This window comes from Dipodomys merriami, unplaced genomic scaffold (genome assembly GCF_024711535.1).
Source record: "Dipodomys merriami isolate MVZ:Mamm:240054 unplaced genomic scaffold, mDipMer1.0.p SCAF_5, whole genome shotgun sequence".
NCBI lineage: Eukaryota > Metazoa > Chordata > Mammalia > Rodentia > Heteromyidae > Dipodomys > Dipodomys merriami.
This window is the reverse complement of record NW_027206068.1, coordinates 33756968-33778330: the sequence shown is the minus strand read 5'-3', so window position 1 is coordinate 33778330 and position 21363 is coordinate 33756968. Positions and strand designations below refer to the sequence as shown.

The 21363-nt window shown below is 35.1% G+C and overlaps 1 protein-coding gene across 2 annotated transcripts in view; it reads left to right on the top strand.

Moving 5' to 3' along the window:
* Pclo (piccolo presynaptic cytomatrix protein) overlaps positions 1 to 21363 on the top strand; it is a 295748-nt gene that overhangs the window by 252310 nt on the left and 22075 nt on the right. For both annotated transcript variants that reach the window (XM_069996365.1, XM_069996364.1), the window contains exon 22: positions 2057 to 2130. In XM_069996365.1, coding sequence (XP_069852466.1) covers positions 2057 to 2130 — 74 coding nt within the window. The remainder of the gene's footprint in view (positions 1 to 2056; positions 2131 to 21363) is intronic.

Sequence of the window (21363 nt, the reverse complement as noted above, 5' to 3'; positions counted from 1 at the left end):
TGTGTTAAATAGCAGTTTCCATTTGATGTTATATGCAAAAAGTAGCTCATGTTACTGCCCTTCTATTGTAAAAGAACAAGCAATCTTCAGCAGGTACTTTGCCTTAAATTATACACAGCAAGAAATTGCAAAAAGAACAGAAACCAAACAGTCTGGCTTTTAAAGTCAGTGTATTATTCATCACAGCTGAAAACACAAGAAAGATCTGAAAAACAGTGATAGATTGAAAGGAAAGCGTCTATCTTGTCGTAGTTTAAACTATAGATTATTTACTTTGGTTTCTTAATGAGATTAAAACATATATTGCTTGAGATCATATAATGTTTCAGTAAATATGTACATATACAGTGTTCATTATTAGGGTAAACATATCCATCTCCTCAACCATTTGGCCTTTTATGTCTTTAAAAATATTTTTAATCCTTTTCTAGCTTCCTTGATATGAACCATATATTATCATTATGTGTACTTCTCCTAATCAGAATTTAATCACCAGAGAGCAACTTTCTCCTCACCTTTCCTTACTCAGTCCTTTTCCAGATTTTAGTCAGCAATATTCTACCTGCAACACGTATGAAATTAACTTTTCAGATTCTACATGTAAATGAGATCTGTACGTTTTTGTCTCTCTTTTCCTGGCTCATTTCACTTAATATAATACCTACAAGTTTCATTATGCTAGTGAAAGTGACAGAACTTCATCCTCTTAATGATTGAATAGTATTTCACTATATATATTTACCATATTTTCCTATCCATTCAACAGTTAGTGAAATGTTTTGTTTATTGTAAATAATGCTGCAACAAACATGGGTATGCAGATATAAAACATACTAATTCCATTTCTTTTGGCTATATCCCCAGATGAGGAATTGCAAGATTAGTGTGGTAGCTCTATTTTTATTTTTAATTTTTGAAAAAGCTCAATTCAGTGTTCCACAATGGTTGTACTAATTTACATTCCCACCAATAATGTGTAAGAAAGGGTTCCCTTTTCTCCACCTCCTCCACAACACTTGTGGGCATTCTGCAGCCATTGCTACTGGAGCTGTATCTCATTGTGTTGTTAATTTACATTTTCTTGGATTTTTTCCTATATACTTCTTGGTCATTGTAAGGTGACTTTTTAAAAAAAATAAGACTCTATCTTAGTTAAGATTTATTTCCAAGTATCATGAAATTCATTCGTTCCCTTCTCACCAATCTGTAACTACTAGTCACAAAGGATGCAGACAGAATAACTCATCAGCAGTTACACATGGACAAAGAATGACAACTGTTTGAGGACATGGATTTACATGACCATGTTTCACATTAACCATGAACATTAGAGCATCACAGGATATCCCATGTGTGAGCAATTTATGTTTTTATATATCAGTTAAAGAATGTTTAAGAAAGCCGGGCACCGGTGCCTCATGCCTGTAATACTAGCTACTTAGGAGGCTGAGATCTAAGGATCATGGTTCAAAGCCAGCCCGGGTAGAAAAGATTCTTATCTCCAATAAACCACTAGAAAACTGGAAGTGGTGCTGTGGCTCAAGAGGTAGAGTGCTCGCCTTGAGCTGAATAGCTGAGGAACAGTGCCCAAGCCCAGAGTTCAAGCCCCATGACCGACCCCCCCAAAAAAAAAGTTTAAGAAAAATAAAAATATAATTTGAAAATTTCATAATGGATTGATTTTTTAAATAAATAGCTATAAATAAAATGTATTGAATTTTGAAATAAGGTTTAGAGTGACTAGGAATAATAAATGTCCCTGCTAAAATTAATGTAAAATCTGAGCATTATGGCACACACCTGTAATCCCAATGCTCAAAGAAATTGAAGAAGGAACATCAAGAGTTCAAAGACAGCTTGGTTTAGACAGATAGACTCTGTCTAATGAAATAAAAAGCAATGAAACTCTTTAATTAACATGACATAGAACAATTAACTTGATATTTGCCACACCAAAAATTCGTTGCAAGTTTGAATACATATGTATTTGAATTTTTAAACATAATTTCCTCATTTACATTTGGAGATCATAACAGCATATATCATTTTTAAACAGTGGGAAGATGGGACAGAATGGACAGGAGCCTGTAAAACAGCCAGGAGTGGGAGTAACACTAGCAGACACTGAAGGTAGGTTAAAATTTATACTATTGCATTTTGGTACACCTACATACTACATTATCAATTCTTTCTTCTGAAATTTATATGCTATTGGTAAGATCATTAGATAGTAAATCACCACTAATGAATTAAAATGACTTTGTATCATTTTAATAATTATGCAATGTTCCCATTTATGTTCAAAACTCAAATACTGAAATTTGAAGAGAATGAAGAGTGAACAAGATGCCAGGAAGACAGTCAAAGGCTTTCTCAGGGAAAAAAATAACTATGTTTCTTGAAAATTAAAGATGTAGCTTAAAATATGATGCAAATATTTCTAGAGCTTTAGAAAATGTGGTACATATATAGAATAGAGACTATTATAAAGATGAATAGAATTATGACATTTTGGGGAATTAATGGAACTGAAGATCATCATGTTAACTTTGAAAGCTCGCTTCAGAAAGATAATATTGCATGTTTTCACTCATACGTGAAATCTAGGCCGATCTAAAAAATATACTATGACAGGACTGGAAAAGGAGACTGTTCGGGAGCGTGAACTAGCAGTGTGTAGGTTGGAGATAAGGAGGTAACTCTGGGTGAATGCTAAAGAAATATAGCACATGTAGATGTATATGTGTATGTATATGTGTATGTATATGTATATGTATATGCAAATGTATATGTCTAGGAAATAGCCTGCAAGGGGCTGGGAAGGTGGCTCAGTGGTAGAGTGCTTGCCTTGCATGCATGAGGCCCTGCGTTCGATTCCTCAGCACCACATAAACAGGAAATAGCCTGTGAGAAGTCAGCATGGGAAGAACAAAGAAAATAGCTCAGAGTACCTCTGCGTGGCTAAACACAGTATTGTACATGGTGATCCCATAGGTGCATCAAATGACACATGCTTGGACTCTATTGAACCTATTCCTCACTTTACTACTTTGACTCCTGTACTTTTTCATAATACAGGATTTGTACCATGGTTTGAATATTTTATTACTATTCTTTCATTTAAATTACCTACTTTTATTCTTTTCTCATAAGAATGAAAAACTGTTTGACTAGAAATCTGCCTTATTCATGCTGGCATTCCAGAATTTACCAAAATGCCTTTCCCATGGATTTGCTTAAGGAATGGTTGTTGAATAGCCTGGTGTAGCTGTCCAAAGCTGGCCTTGAGCAAAAATTTAAGACCCTCTTAGATTAACAACAAAGGCATAACAAGGAGGGAAGGTGGGCTGAGAACATAGAAGAGCATGTACTAAGCAGTATGTGACTTGAGTTCAAACCTCAGTACCAAAAACAAAAGAAAAAACATTGTTGAGAGAATGAATAACCAATATGATTGTATATAAAATTAATAGTTTTTCATATGCTTCTATGATTCAGGTATAGACAAAAGCAATTTATATTATTTTAGAAATTTTGTTTTCCCTTTTAACAAAGTTTATAAATAAAATTATTTTGGTAAAAATGTTAAGAGCTGTAAATGAAGAAAAAATGTTCACCCTATACTCTTTCCTTCTTAAATATCAGTCTCATAAAATGCTTGTTTTTGAAGATAGAGCCAATCAGAGAACACTTTATTTTACATAAATTGATGTTTCAATGTTTATATTTTGGTGAACCTGACCAACAGTTGATTTCAGATTAGTTATTGACCAGAAGAGTAGGATTGAGGGTGGGAACAAAGGTAAATATGTAATGCAGTAAATTATTTATAGGCATGTTGTCTTTTGGGTTAGCAGTATTTTAGCAAATTTCTTTTTACTTAGTTAAGACAGATCCTATATGATAATAAAATTACCACTTGTATTCATCAATAAAGCTAGCCTATAGGGGATATGTGAAAGATAGCGAGATGCAAAAAATATTGACCTTTTAGAAACAATCTTAACTTATGAAGAACATATAAACAGAGCAGGGAGAAAATTATGGAATGCATTTTCTCTGAGAAAATGGGAGATGGAATCAATTTATAGTGCAGTCTAGTTTCATCCATGTAGAAACAGGGAATCAAGTTTATATTGTACTTGAAGTATAAGTATGACTTATGTTTTGATTTGTTTTGTGATACCCAAGAGAGCCTTTGCTTTCTTTTGTTGGTGAATTTTAAAACTGACTACTCAATGGGAAAGAAAAACAAAATCAATGCAATTTTCTTTTAAACAAATATAGTTTCCCAATCGTATTTTATTCCTTCTAGCTGTTGAGAAGGCACTGGAGAAACCAGTTTCTTGTTGCTCTTTGTCTCTCTCTCTCTCTCTCTCTCTCTCTCTCTCTCTCTCTCTCTCTCTCTCTCTCTCTCTCTCTCTCTCTCTCTCTCTCTCTCTCTGGCTCTCTGCCTATCTCTCTCTCTCCACACACACACACACACACACACACACACACTGTTGTCAAAATAAATTATCCTTAGAATGTCCCATTTCATCTTGAGCTTTATGAACATAATGGCCCATTCTAGTGTGACCTGATCTGCAAACGTCTGATGTAGCATCAGAATCTAATATAAATCATAGATTATGTAATATACATAGACCAAAGTACAACAGATTTTAGAAAACCACTAGATAGTTTGTTTTCATAAAATTTTTATTTTTGTTTTAGCATGTAATATACAGGATGAAAACATCAATATTTTATTTAGTTGAAACTTTCTGTTGAGAATGCTATTGGGGTTTTTAATGCAAAATAGCCAAGTCCTAGTGCCACTTCCTCTAACTTCTGATTTTTTTTAAAAAATCAACTTCCTAGTTGTGTTTTACTAATAATGTTTCACTTTATTTTCAACAATGACTTGTAAGTCATGAAATTAATTAAATAGATCATATTAAGAGCTTTATCAGAGGTTCTAGGATTTTGAACTAAGTTGTAGAAAAAGAATGCTTTCTTGGACTATCTCTACTAATGAATGGCTGAGTTTGTATGACTAAAATAAGAGAATAAAGTACAAATAGGTAGTTTTGGCACATGATTAACACCCTTTTGGTTGATGGATGAGACAGAGCCATTTGGACACCATCCAAAGAAGTGATATTATTCAGAACAGATCAAATATTGCACAACTGTGATATAAACCCATTTTGTTTTTTAAAACATTTAGATCAAGACAATTAGACATTCTAACTGTATGTAATTTTTCCCCAATTCACAATAAAAATTCTAACTAACACTCTGTGGATAGCCTTTCACTACATCTTTGATTAATTAGTTGTATTTCATAGTGTTCATTTTTATCAGTACATAGGCATCTTTGTAAAAATCACCTTCATACAATTATTTTCCTGAAATGGATGTTTTCACACATTAGCAAGCATTGCGATCACAACTTTCTATGAGATTTGAATTTCATGGGTGCATGCATCTTATTCAAAGGAGAAATAACTCTAAAAAATATTTATTTTCAAGGACCTTGGGAGCCTGAATATAGTTTCAGTGAAAATGAAAATGCATTCTCTATTCTCCTTAGACCAAAACAAGTAAAGCTCTACCATGATAGAGATGTAATAAGATGCACTCTTGAATGTTTTCAAATAATTGAGTGAGAAAGATCATCCACAAGACATGATTCAATGCCTTACTGGATCTGTGTATTTTAAGCAAACAATGAATGATGTATATATTACTATGCTATATATTTCTATTTATTATATATTATATAATATATTTTTAATATATAATGAAAATGTTATTCATATTGGCCTGTTTTAAGTGATAATGCACTTTATAGCATCTGTGATTCTGTAATGTCAATTGTAGGACAGAAATGACACCTGCATTAAACAGAAAAAAAACTACATCTAAGAATTGCAGTACTTGATATTGATCAAGATAAACACAGATTAAAAAGATTTTTAAAACATCATTCTCTCAGCTGGGCATGATTAGTTACTCCAACCTATACACCCAGTAACTTGGGAGGCAGAGATGAAGATTGTGGTTTGAAATTAGCTTTGCCCAAAGTGAATAACATCCCTAATCTTAGTAAATAATCAAGGCATGGCAGTACATACTTGTGAATGCATCTATTTAGAAAGTTGGGTAGAACTATCACAGTCTATAGCTGGCCCCATGAAGAAAACAAAGACTCTATCTAAAAATAATTAAATCAAAAAGGATAAGAAATGTACTCATTATCTTGCCCATGTAATTGTAACCCCTCTGTACAGTATGTTCACAAAAAATAAAAATAAAAAAAAGGACTGGCGACTTCTGTGGTAGAGTAACAGAGGACATGCATAACAAGTGTGAGGCTTTGAGTTCAAACACAAGTACCATCAAAAATTAATAACTTATGCAAATACTTTCTTCATTAACTAGAAAAAAGCAAATGAATTAACTAGTAGGTAACTTTAAAGGGTTTACAAATTGGAATGGTGAAGTGCTCTGTGTATTAATTAATTAATTAATTAATTTTTTATTGTGAAAATACTGTACAGAGGGGTTACATTACATGGGCAAGATAATGAGTACATTTCTTTTTTTTTCAGGTAAGGGGTTGGTAAAGAGAGAGAGCTGGGAAAGAGAAAGAGAAGAGCTAGAAAAAGAGGGAGAGCAGAGAGAGCACAGAGCAGAGAGAGCTAGAAAAGAGCAGAGAGAGCATGAGTACATTTCTTATCAAGCATTGTAGCCTCCTCCTTTGTTTCCCCTTCCCATCCCTTCCCATCCTCCCCACGACCCCCCACCCAATCCTCCCCGCTTCCTCCTCCCCCACCCTCCACCAAACTTGTAAAGTTCGTTTTCGACATAACGACTTGTACATCTCATTGTTGCAATGGGTCCACCTGTATCCCTACTTAAACGATTGTTTTTTGTCCTTCCCCTCCACAAATTGTACCGACATCAAATACAGTGAAAGCAGGGGTTATACCATGGGGGAGGAACATACAAAGCAACAAAAATAATCTTATAAATGTGTTAGAAACAATCACATGAAAGAAAAAAATATTTGAATACATATCTTAGGGTTCATTTCCCTAACATCACCTTCGCTGACCTTTTCTGCTTGACTCAGAAATATATTAGATATTGCAAATAAGGGAAACCATGGGACCTATGTTTCTTTGGGCCTGGCTTACTTCACTTAATATAATTTTTTCCAAGTCTTTCCATTTTCTAGCAAATGGGGCAATGTCATTCTTTCTGATAGAGGCATAGAATTCCATTGTGTATGTATACCACATTTTCTTGATCCATTCATCTACTGAGGGGCATCTGAGTTGGTTCCATATCTTAGCTATAGTAAATAGTGCTGCAATAAACATAGTCGTGCTGGTAGCTTTAGTGTGTTCTTGTTTGCAAACATTTGGGTAAATGCCCAAAAGTGGGATTGCTGGGTCATAGGGGAGCTTTGTGTGGAGTCTTTTGATGAACCTCCATATTACTTTCCAAAGTAGTTGAACAAGTTTACACTCCCACCAACAATGAAGTAAGGTTCCCTTCTGTCCACATCCCCTCCAGCATCTGTTGTTTTTAGAGTTCTTGATTTTAGCCATTCTAACTGGAGTGAGGTGGTATCTCAATGTTGTTTTGATTTTCATTTCTTTTATGGCTAGGGAGGGAGGTTGAGCATTTCTTCATGTGTCTATTGGCCATCCTTCTTTCTTCTTCAGAGAAGTTTCTCTTTAAGTCTTTAGCCCACTTATTTATTGGGCAGTTGTTTCTTTGACAATTTGTTGTTAGGGGATTTAATTTTTTGAGTTCCAAGTATATTTTAGATATGAGACCCTTGTCCATTGTATGGCTAGCGAAGATCTTCTCCCAATCTGTAGGCTTTCTATTAATCTTGCTAGCTATGTCCTTTGCCATGCAGAAGCTCTGCAACTTTATGCAATCCCATTTGTCCAACCTTTCTTTGATTTCTTGTGTTTCTGGGTCTCTATTAAGAAAATTTGGGCCTGTGCCAAGGAGACCTAGGGTTTCTCCTATTCCATCTTGTAATGTTTTCAGAGTGTCATCTTTGACTCCGATGTCTTTGATCCATTTGGAGTTGATTCTGGTGCAGGGTGATATATAAGGATCTAGCTTTAGTTTTCTGAAAGTGGTTAACCAATTTTGCCAGCACCATTTACTGAAGAGGCTCTCTTTCTTCCATTCTATTGTTTTAGCTCCCTTATCGAAGATTAAATGGCTATAGGTCTGTAGGTTCATTTCTGGGTTTTAATTCTATTCCATTGGTTCTGAGGTCCGTTCTTGTGCCAGTACCAAGCTCTTTTGATCGTCATGGCTTTATAGTAGAGTTTGAAATTTGGTATTGATATTCGTCCAGCACTGTTCTTTCTGTTTAGGATCGTTTTTGCTATTCGGGGTCTTTTATTGTTCCATATGAATTTTTGGATTGCCTCTTCTATTTCCTGGAAGAATAAGGTTAGAATTTTGATGGGTATCACATTGAATTTGTAGATAGCCTTGGGAAGTATTGCCATTTTCACGATGTTCATCTTTCCAATCCAGGAGCATGGGAGTTTTTGTCACTTTCTAAGTTCTCTTTTGATTTCCTTTTTCAAATTTAAATTTAAAGTTTTCATCATAGAGGTCCTTCACTTCTTTGGTTAAATTAATTCCTAGGTATTCTATTTTTTATGGGGCTATTATGAATGGAGTTGCTTTCCTAATTTCAGCCCCACTTTTCTCATTGTTGACATACAGAAAAGCCATTGATTTTTGAGGGTTAATTTTATAACCTGCTACTTTGCCACAGTTTTGAATCAGCTTGAGTAATTTGGGAGTGGAGTCTATGGGATTGTTTAAATCCAAGATCATGTCATCTGCAAAGAGGGAGAGTTTTATTTCTTCTTTCCCTGTTTGGATCCCTTTTATGTTTGCATCTTGTCTTATTGCTGCAGCTAGGCATTCGATTACTAGATTGAAGAGAAGTGGAGACAGTGTACATCCTTGTCTTGTTCCTGAGTTAAGAGGAAATGACTTTAGTTTTTCACCATTAAGTATAAGGCTGGCTGTAGGTTTGTCATATACAGCCTTTATTGTATTGAGGAATGTTCCATGGATTCCTAATTTTTCCAAGACCTTCATCATAAAGGGATGTTGGATCTTGTCAAAGGCTTTTTCTGCATCTATTGAGATAACCATGTGGTTCTTATCCTTGCTCTTGTTGATGTGATGAATTATATTAATTGATTTGCATATATTGAACCAGCTTTGCATCCCTGAAATGAATCCTCTTTGATCGTGGTGTATGATTTTTTGAATAGATTGTTGAAGTCGATTGGCCAAAATTTTGTTGAGTTTTGAATCAATGTTCATCAAAGAAATGGGTCTATAGTTCTCTTTCTTTGATGAGTCCCTGCCTGGTTTTGGGATGAGGGTTATGATGGCTTCATAGAATGTGTTCAGTAGTGAACTTTCTCTTTCAATTTCATTGAAGAGTTGGAGGAGTATTGGTGTGAGCTCTGCTTTGAAGGCCTTGTAGAATTCCACTGTAAAACCATCTGGTCCTGGACTTTTCTTAGCTGGGAGGTCTCTTATTGCTGTTTCTATTTCAATGCTTGATATGGGCCTATTAAGATGGTTTAACTCATCTTGGTTTAGTTTTGGCATGTCAATATTTGCTAGGAAAAGGTCCATTTCTGCCATGTTCTCAAACTTATTAGCATAAAGTTTTGAGAAGTATTCCCTTATAATGTTCTGAATCTTGGTTGTTTCTGTGGTGATGTTTCCATTCTCATCTCTGAGTTTATTAATTTGGGTGTGTTCTCTTCTTTTTCTGATAAGATTTGCTAAGGGTCTGTCAATTTTGTAATTTTTTTTGAGAGATAGGACTGAGAGGTATTTGGGAGTTCCTGCCATTTAATCCACCTTCTTGGGGGCTGCACCTACTGGGTTCTTCCTATGGTTCTTGGGTTCTCAGTTTGGGTGTGGCTTCTTGGCTTTTATTGTGGTCTTGTTGGTTTTCTATGTGTAGGACATCTTTAAGAATCTTTTGTAGGTCTCATTTGGTGGAGAAAGAAAGAAAAAAATCAGAAGTTCAGTAGAGCTAAACAAATAAAAAACAAACAAAAATAAAAAATTTTTAAAAGAAAAAAAGAAAGAAAAACACACATACACATATATCCCTAAAATAAAAATTTTAAGAGGAAGAAAAAAAAGTTACTAGAAAACAAATTTTTAAAAAAAAGGTAGAAAAATATTTTTTTTATAAAAGGTACAAAAAAAGGAGAAGAAAAAAAAGAAAGAAAAAAAAAGTTCTTTGATTTTTTTGGGAGGGGTGGGAGGATCCTGTATCTCCCTTGTGTCCTTCACCAGCCTCTTGTTGGAGTCTCTGGTCTGCTTGTGGTGTTTGATTTTCGTGTAGCTTGGTTGGTTTCTTAAGTCAGTTTGTTTGACCAGGCAGAAAAATGCTCTGCTTTACCCAGGATTTTGTTATCCTCCTCCCAGGCTAGTTCAATGGGAGGGAGATCTGCTTTCAGTATCACAAAAGAGGGAGATGGCTGTTTCCTCAAGTTTGGAGATGCTGTGATGAGGCTAGATTCTGGGTAGAGTTGAGGCCTTTCAGCAAATAGTAGCTTTTCCCCCAGGGGCTAGATTGCAAGAGACTCACAGAGCCCAGCCTGGAGCCATTCTCAGGGTTTATGTTTACTGAATTTCAATTGATTGTCCAGGCTGCTAAAGGGAGGGGCAGCCTCTGGCTCTGTTTACCCAGTGAAGAGAGCCATTCCTGGGGCTGGCAGCCAGAGCTGGGTGACTTTTCTCTGGGTGGATCTGAGTCTGGCAGGTCAGCTTAAGTTTTTGTGACCTGCTAAATGACTCTAGTTTTCTTCCAAGGCCTGAGCTGGAGCTAGCAGCTCAGCCGGGCCTTCAAAGATGGAGATCTCCGGTAGTGGGGGGGAGGAGGGTGGCCTTCCCTCATCTGCTCCCTGAGAAGGAGTGAGGATGTCTGGCTTCTACTCATGTCAAGTCTTGGTTCCTGGGTCTTCTCTGGTCTGCAAACTACAGGATGAAGATGTCTGTTCCTCGTTGCTTCTTGCTTGTGTTGAGTAGAATCCGCTCACCCACCACGTCTGGCTCCTTCGTCCGGGACTCTCTGTGTTGCAGGTATGGCGGCTTCGGCCGCTGCCACCACCACTGCCCCCGCAGCGGTGGCTGCTGGCAAGTGCTCAGATCTGTCTCCTTGCCTGGATTTCCCCTCTCTGGCCTAACTCTCTGTATTGTGATGGCACACTTGGTGTGATTCTCTGGCTTAGGACTGTTCACTGGAACACTAAAACTGCTTTCTATGCGAGAGCTTGTTTAGCCTCCGGTTTCTCCTCCTCCATCTTCCCAGAACTCTCTGTGTATTAATTTAAATGCCTTTTTCTCTATTCAACTGTGCTATTTAAAGAATTGCCTTCAAAGAGAAAAATTTAAATGACTACAGAATATGCTTAATGAAAACATAATAATAAGGCAGGCACCAGTGGCTCATGCCTATAATCCTAGTTACTCAGGAGGCTGAGATCTGAATATCACTGTCCAAGGCCAGCCCTGGGCAGGAAAGTCCATGAGACTCTTACACCAATTAATCACCAAAAAATTAGAAATAGGTTTGTGGCTCAAAAGATAAAGTGCTAGCCTTGAGCATAAAATCTCAAGGACAGTGCCCAGACCCCAAGTTCAACTCCAGGATAGGCATAATAACAGTAGTAGCAGTAGTAGTAGTAGTAATAGCTTTTACTTTAATAATTACATTGTGTCCCATCCAAGTACTAACCAGGTCCGACCCTGCTTAGCTTCTGAGATCAGACGAGATCGGGTGCGTTCAAGGTGGTATGGCCATAAACAAAGGAGGAGGCTACAATGCTTGATAAGAAATGTACTCATTATCTTACCCATCTAATTGAAACCCATCTATACAGTATTTTCACAATAAAAAATAAATAAAAATTAAAAAAATAATTACATTGTCATTTTCTTAGAAACATAAATATATATCTTGTCTTGCTGTTTCCAATATTAATTAGTGCTAACAATACACATGCATATTAAGAACAAGATTCCATGCTAAACTTCGGCTGTTGCAGAGATCTAGTCAATACACATACTACTCTGAACGAGCACATAGTCTAGGTCAAATCATTTTATCACACAGTCAATAAAAATATTGCTCAACTAGGCGTGTACATCTATGACATTTAGATTGCTTGACAATCATGCCTATCTGTTGTTAAATGTTTTTAATAACTACCATGAAGAAATATTTCAATAACCATAAGGCCTCAGAGAGCAATTATAATGAAACCTCATAACTAAGAATGCAAATTAGGAACTTTCAAATTTGGTCATTGAAAAACATTGCTGTATCTCTAGAAGTAATGGAGTGTTATGAAAAAAGTAACAGGTAGTGATGAACAAAGTTTAGACATGTGGTGGGTGATGGGAGAAACAAATTTCAAAGCAAGGGGATATTCTGAAGAAAGGGATAGAAGAGAGAACTGGGGATGTGGAGGAGGAACGTCATTCTATGAATCTAGAGCAATATATGTAAGAGAACAGATCAATTAAGAATGCACATAGTCAGTTATGGGACTGTAATGATCTGTGCAAAATAAAGAAAGATCAATGTGAGATTTATTAAAAGTTCGTGGGATATTTAAATGTTTCAATACTTATAATGATGAGTATTTCTATGAAAGAAGATAATAGTCGTCTTTATTTATTAGTCATATTTTTTTATTAGTACCATAAACATGAGACAGTTCAATAATAACCACAACATAAATGGTCAATCATTAAATGCAATAGATGCAAGTATGCTTTATAAAGGAAAAACTCAGAAAAAATGCTGACAGAGGGAAATTTGAAAATGAAAGCAAAGCCAACTGTGGAAAGATGATGCAATGCCCACTTATACTTCACACCATTTTAAAGCAAGAAATTGGCTGGGCTTTAAAATGCCATCTGGCATATACTTGAGAATACATTTTAGGTATTAATTGAAAGAGGTAGAGCAGTTCACTTAGGTAGAATGCTTATATGTTATACACTGAGCTTTATCATTATACATGGTGACATTGATCTGTTTTCCCATATATGGAAAACTTGAATACATTTCTAATGTACACTGGTGCTGGTGGTGCTGATGGTGGTGGTAGTGTGTGTGTGTGTGTGTGTGTGTGTGTGTGTGTGTGTGTGTGTGTGTGTGTGTGTGTGTGTGTGTGTGTGTGTGTGTGTGTACATGAAAGGAAAATTTTGAATGAGGAACAACAGTCTGTTCAAATGAGGGGTTATCAGTTTTGTTAATGTTATAAATACTTCCTGAGTATACCTTGAAGATAGTAAGGAAAGTTATGCAATGTTGTCTGGTTTCTACATCTATGGTATTAACCAATAAGAGAAGTTCAAAACATAACCTTAAGGTATTGAAAGTAGATTTAATCAAAAGTTACAATTTCATATTTGGAAATACTTGAATGTTGATAAATGAAAGGGGCAAAATTCTCTTCTGACTTTAGTCAGAAGGCATTGATTTGATGAAAATGATTTAGCCCTTAAAGTGAGAAAATGACCTCAGTTTTTATTTTGCCTTTTTAAAACAGTCTTCTCCTTGATCACAGTTTTGCAAAATAAATGAATGGCCTCACTGGTTGAACAGTCAATCAATAAGCAGAGCTTTAGTGTGGAAGAGTTTGGGTCCACTGCATATCCGTAGCTCTGTGCTGTAGGCCACAGCATCCTCAATTTGGCTTCTGTTTTTGTCAGCAGAAAAGGTAGTTTGAAATGATTTCTGTTACTGCAAGAAGCTAAAAAACAGGGACCATTTCTCAACAATTTATTCTCAAGTCACAATTTTCTCTTCAAGTGTTTATTAACTTTGATGTTCTGGTGGTTGGAATTCATTTCTTCTTAATTAGTGATGAATTGGCTGAATCCACATTTAGGTCAATGTGTTCAATTTAGTTTGCATTAGAGAATTCTGTGACATTTGTCAACCAATTTACAGGATGGTATAAATCATTTTATAGTTACCACTGAAGCATTCTGAGTAAACTGAGTAGATGGGTGTTTTGAAGCTCTAAATATGATCCATTTTCAGATTATCAGCCTAAAATTGAGATTTTGGTAGTTGAATTTGCTATTTAAACTCTCACATAGCTAACTTCACTCATTTTCTAGTTCATATTTTTTCTTAATGAAGTAGGTAGTTTTATATTTACATGAGATTATTCGTTATATTATTCCTCAAAATAACTTTGTTATAGATTAAAGGGATGGAATAATAAAGAACAGAATGAGTTATTTAAAAATCAGATATTTTAAAAATTATATCTGGCTGGACTCTCTAAATTCATTGACTAATAATGCTGTTTCTTTGGCTTAAAAGAATATGAGTAGACCCTCCCCCTCACACACACACACACACCTTCTGGGTGGGTAAAATGGTCAGTACCACTGTGTGAGGGATTCAATTAAAGTCAAAGTCCAATGACCTCAGGGAACTGGCATTGTGGTCCTAGTCATTCTTCTTTACTAAAGAAGGATTCTATTAGGAAGAATATTATTGGGATGGTCTATTATATCAGCTCTCCTCCCTGACTCTCCTGGGCTTTGTTTGCTTGAGTTTTTTTGTTTGTTTGTTAATTTCACAACTCATGTCCATTGATATTTTCTTTTTTTGTTTGTTTTGTTTTTTAATTTTTTTATTGTGAAAATACCGTACAGAGGGGTTACAATTACATGTGCAAGATAATGAGTACATTTCTTATCAAACACTGTTGCCTCCTCCTTTGTTTCCCCTTCCCATCCCTTCCCATCTCCCCCCCCCACATCCCCCTCCCAAAGTAGTAATGTTCGTTTTTCAACATAACGATTTGTACATCTCATTGTTGCAATGGGTCCACCTGTATCCCTGTTTAAACGATTTGTTTTTCAGCACCTCTGTTTTTGCAGTTTCTGTTTTCATTTTCTTATGACAAATATTTCTACAAAGATATCTGGTTATTTTTAGTCATGACAAAATGGATGCCAAAAAAGTAATTCTAAGAAGACCAAAAAAGCTCAAAATGTAGAAGGAAAGAGGTCAATCAGAAAAACCTATTTTGCTTCTAAAATTATGTTTTTTCTCTATCTCAGAAGGAAGGGCCTTTTTTTAATATAACAGATTGCAAAGGAAATGTTCAGGTTTGTCTTGTTTCCACACAACTCTTGATCTTATCTTATCAGATCACAAAGCCTGCCTTACTTACTGTGTGATATAGTCCCTTGAATCTGGGTTATTTAAAGTAAAGCCCTTAATAAAACCTTATAGAACTCCTCTCTCAGAAAAATATATAATGAAAAGATAGTAAAATACCTCCTTCTTCCACCCCTACTCTCTTAAACCAAGAAAATTTACCAAGATTCAATTCTACAGCTTTGTATAACACAGCTGACATACACATACATGTAAACAAACTTAATAGGCTGACATACTATCATTGCTTTACTAAAGGCCTACTAGTTACAAAATACCCTCATCAGTGGCCTCAGAGCAGTAGAGGTAGAAATGACTAGGCTTTGAGACCTGAAAAATCACTTTTTTTTGTCACATCTAGATATAAATGATAATCAATTTCTAAGTTTGCTGTAATGATTTCACACACAAATGTTGACTTTCTTCCAAATCTCCTTCACAACACATCAAACACAAGAACACAAGAACACACACACACACACACACACACACACACACACACACACACACACACACAAACTTGGCACCGAATTTGCCTATCATTCTGGGCCATCTTGATAGGAACATCCAATTTAATATGACTTTTTTCTATTTAGTGAATATAAAATATACAAAATCAGGTCAATAATATATACTCTGTTCCACATGGATGAGGACAAAAGATAATTATTCAGCTGCTACTTGTCATCTTTAATAGCCTAATATTATTTCTTCAGTTACTATTATATGTCTCTGGAATGGCAAAACAAAAAGAGCAAGATTTATTTTGGCTCAAGATTTCAGAGGTTTCCATTCATGGCATCTGGAACCACGTGATCGGGTTCAGGTTGAACATCATACTGGTAGGAACAAGAGTTTCTTCACATAATGGCACTGGAAAGGCAGGAAGGAGAGAGAAGAGGGGGAGAATGAAGTCAAGAATTCAATGTATATCCTATAAAATTAAGAAGAATGAGGGATGAGATGTGTAGGGAAGGGATGGATGAGAATATTGAAAGGGGTGTCATTGACCAAGATGTGTTGTATTCATCAGTGTTTCGTTAAATGGTAACTCCTCTGTACAACTACTTAAAGATAATAAAAAAAGAAAAATAAATGCATAAAAGTAACAATGTTAAAGTGGTGACACAGACTAAGATGTATTGCACACATAAACTGCCTCATGAAATGGCACAAAAAATTCAATCCATAACTTAAAATTAAGATAAGCAAAGGGAAGGTTGGGTTGGAAGAGATGGGTGAAAATATTGAAAGGGGTGACATTGATCAAGATGCATTGGATTCAAAAACTGCTTCAGTGAATGGTAAATCCTTTGAACAACTACTTAAAGATAATAAAATATACTCTAAAAAAGTAGTAAGGAAAAGAAATCTTGACATTTGTAAAGCAAAAGTCAGCATATATACGTGAAGTTTCTAGAGTAGAAATAATAAAATGAAGAAAAACACAAGCAAAATTGAATATACATCAAGACTTTGGATATTGCCAAATAAAATAAGATTAATAAAAAAATTTCCATAATAACAGAATTTGGTCAAAAGAAAATTATTTACAGTAGAAAATGTTTAAAAAATGAAGGACCAGGACTAAACAATATAAGAAAATTTCCCAAAATTTTACAATCCTATAAAGCTGAAGCTGTTGTCACAATAATCTATTTACACACTTTTACATTGCATGCAAGGAAAAACAAATTGGAGGGATCTGGTAACTTAGAACTCAGAATGTTTTACTGTGTGTCTTTTAAAGTTTATTTTAATTTCTAGCTTGAAATGAGTGATGGGAGCTAGGCAACTAATTATGAGGTGAGAGACTTCCAGGGCTAAATTTGCTTCTATAGCATCAAATCACACTTGGGTCTCTAGCTCTAATGACCTACCTTCTTGCTAATTTGTTTTTATTAACAGGAATTTGCTAATGCAAAAAAAGTCAAAGTGTTGATTAGAATTTTATTGAGTTTATTCTTCTTTCCTTATATAAATTGTCCTTTTTAAAAATACTGTTCTTTCCTCCTTTTCCATGTTTTACTTAACTCCCAGTTAATTCAATTAAACATCAACCTCTAACGAGACTTTTGCCTAGAATGAACTTATGTTAGAAAAAGTTATTGAATTTGCAGTGGAATTTAATAATTTTGATATAAAACAATTTACTCAATGACTAAATTACCATAATGCAAGAAAAATATTTTCTCAATCAATATTTACTTTTTCTAGATCACTTTGCATCCTTAAGCAATGTTGTACAGAATCTCATATACCTATGAGAATTTTTTTTAGAAATGTTTATTGCTGTTTTTCTTGTGGTGTTTCTTTGTAGTGGAACAGTATTCAGGCTTTAACTCAGGACTTGGGTGTTGTCCATCAGCTTTGTTGCTCAAGGCTGGAACTCTACCAACTGAACCACAGTTTTACTTAAAAGCTTTCTGTGGTTAGCTGACGATAAGAGTCTCATGGACTTTTCTGCCTGAGTTCACTTTGAACTGAGATCCTCAGATATTAACCCTGAAATGATAGGATAACTGGTCTGAGCACCCGGCTTTTCTTTTGTTATTTAACCTAACTAAGCTATATAATGTCCTAATATATACCTATAAACAACTAGTGGATTACATATTCCATTTGTTACAGAGTTTAAAAAGTTGCTGGCTAAAAGAGTTGCTGGCTATGCCTTTTAAGGTTTAGTCTAAGACTAAAATACAGACACAAAACAGTCTCGATCCCTTGCTCTTCTTCTTTCTATTAAGTCCTAGTTTTGCAAGATGACTACCTTTCCTAGTGTAAAATTAATCATTATTCTTTTCTGAAATGGACACAGAGAAATTCTGTATGTTGATTCATGTTTTTCTTCTGGCATTTGCTCTTTTTTCTAAAACGTGATCACACCACGTGATGATGCCTTTTCTGGTTCAAAGTCTCACCGGATCTCTTGCCACTTCCCATCTTGTGTAGAAAACAGACACAGATTTCTGAGTCTATTCATGTATACCTCAAAGGACAAAATCACTGAGAGACCCTGCTACAGTATAGGTATGATTAATATGTTGACCTGCAATCAGCTACTTTGAGACCTCAGTATGATATACTGTTCTTCTTTTAGTAGAAATAATACAGGGCAAGTAGAAATAGCGTTGAATATGGTGAAAGCAGGAATTTCACAGGCATCACACTGTGAAGCCTGTGAAGTTAAAGCTCCAAGAAAGAAACAGGCAAGGTGATGACTCGAGAACTTTAAATTAGCAAGTTTTTAACTCAGCTTTCTTCCTAAGTGAGAAGGTGGGAAACAGCAAATTTCTTCAAGCTGGTATGGTAGAGTTTTACGCATATGAAAGAAGTATGTGACTTATAAAATGAATTTCTCCCAGAAAACTTCCATCACATTCATTAGTGTGATCAACTCTAATCCACAGTTTCTGTTGTCTCCAAATAGAAGTAGAGCCAGTATTACTTTTCCTTGATTTTCTCCCTCAGAAGGAATCCTTTTTTTCTCAGGAAGAAGATGGGAGATGAGTGGTGGGTGGTAACAGGTAGTAATAGAGGGAAGTGAATATGATCACATTAAATTACATGATATACTTATATACACTTATATAAATATATAATGTATCATATACAGTCATATGGGTGTTTGTCATATACATATATTATATACTTTGACATATATACATTACACATGTACATAATATATATATTCACAGTGAAACCCACCATTTGTTCAATTAATATAAGCTAGCTACTTCTTCAGTAATCTCTTTTCCCCCTTCATGCCAGCAATGGTTTCAGAGATGAGAGAATAGTTCTAGCTACTTCACTACAGCTTTGGAGAAAAGAGATACAGCTGTTTTATAGATATACTAACCTACTAGACAAGATTTTGCTATCACTTTTGAGAACCATTCAATAATCATTTTGCCAGTGTTTATTCCTACAAACACAGTATGTCTTTATCCAGAGAAAGTAAACTTTGTATACTTCTTCTAAGCCACCTTGGAGTACCAGTCATGAGAGCCCTGGCTGGATTTTGGTTGATGCTGTTGTTGTTGTTTCTCATTCTGTGAGATTCTCAGAACTTCATCATCATATGATGGGTCATGGTTAACAGTCTGATTTAGCTTGACTTTCCCTAGCATTAGCTGTGCTTCTTTTACATTTATAAGCTAGTGATATGGGATTTGGTGACAGTCTCAGGCTTTGGTTAACTCATTCTCTTTTCCAGGCCAACTTCAATGTCTTATAGCTATAACTGCTTTGTCTTACAAATCTTTGTCTTTATAAGGCTTTGTCTTATTGTTATTTGCTTTTCTGTTCCTAGAGTCCTGTTTTTTGTTTTGTTCTTGTTTTGCTCTGTTTTAGTTGTTCAGAGGAGTTAGACCTTTGGAGTCCTTCCCTGAGTTTACTACTACTGTTTTTAAGTTTTCTGGGAAGAGAAATGAACTAGAGTGGAATTCTTATATAAAAATGACATGTGTGTGGAGTGAGCTGGCTCACACTTGTAATTCCAGCATTCGAAAGACTGAGATGGGAGGACTGATTTTGAGGCCATACTTGGCTAAATAAAGAGAACTTTTCTCGAATATAAGTATGTGTGGAGGGGAATGATCAGAATTGAATTCTAGATCATCAGTTCAAATAAATATATTAGATGGTATGTGTAGTTTCCTGTCAAGGTATAAAAAGAATGTGATAGTATTAGAGTCTTATTCATGATACCAAATTATTGAAAATAGAGTGCTGAGATAATTGAGGACCAACATATGAAGGACCATTTCACTACCAGCTTTCCTATTTTGCTAATATTTGTCCAAAGCTCCAGCATTATTTTTATATTAATTTTACCTACTACTTCATCCTCTACCTCACTGAATTTTAATGTATGTGATTCTATTTATCTTATTTATTAAACTTAGACCTGATGTATATTTTATATGGTAGTGAGTTTTATCTTTTATTCATTTCTCATGTCTGACACAAATATCAATCTGTGTGTGTGTGTGTGTGTGTGTGTGTGTGGATGTGTGTAGATGTGTGTGTACATGCATGAGCATGTGCATGCATTATGCTTCTGTGTTCCAGTACTGGGACGTGAGCTCAAGGATTGGGCACTGTTCCTTAGCTTTTTCTCTCAGCTTTGACTCTCTATCACTTGAACTACAGCTTCAGACACGGGTTTTTGATGGTTTATTAGAGATAACACTCTCACACACTTTCCTGCCCAGGTTGGCTTTGAACCATGATTCTCAGATCTCATTCTCCTGACTACTAGGGTTATAGGTGTAAGTTACTAGCACCCCAGTTCAATCTTTGTATTTTGGGTACATTAGAACAAACTAGATCTTAGTTTTGTTTCTTGTGTACAAAATAAAGTAAGGCTTTGCTTTATGAATGAATCCAAAAATTCTAACTTAAAATTTTGTCTATACACCAAGTGTAAAAAAAAAATTAAAGAGTTAATATAAATTTCTACTATACGGATCAAATAGTTTTCCCTATTTTAGCTAGATTTTTCTCAACATTTAGAGTGCTATATTTATTATCAAATTAAGCTACTTAAAATATGGATTCAAAATATAACATGGAATGAAAATTTTTAAATAAAATACCAAATCTCTATGATTTTGTGTAGGGTTGCGCATTGTCACTAACCTTTAATGGAAGTACCTCTTATTGGATTTAAATTTAATATCAAAGACTATCCACAATTTTCTGAAAAGAATAGTAAAATACCTTCCCTTTTCAGTGTAATACTGAAAGTATACTTCTAAAATGACATGTAACAGTAGATATAATGTAGAAAACAGGATGAGAATCCATCTGTCCTCTATTAAGCCAAGACTTAATCTTTAAGATGATCTGAGTTTTTATTTTATTTTAAAATGCAATTTTTAAATTTCTAATATTGATAGCAACAATCCACATAAGCAAGTTTGCTGAAGTTCTTCATATTTTTTAAGTAGGAAGATATCTTGAGAACAAAGTATTTGAGAACAAATTTTTGACAATCATGTTTACAAAACTTCAAGAGATGCTTTCATTCTCATTACACAAAACTAAACTGTTAACATAGTCTCCATTAATAATGCCTTACGAGC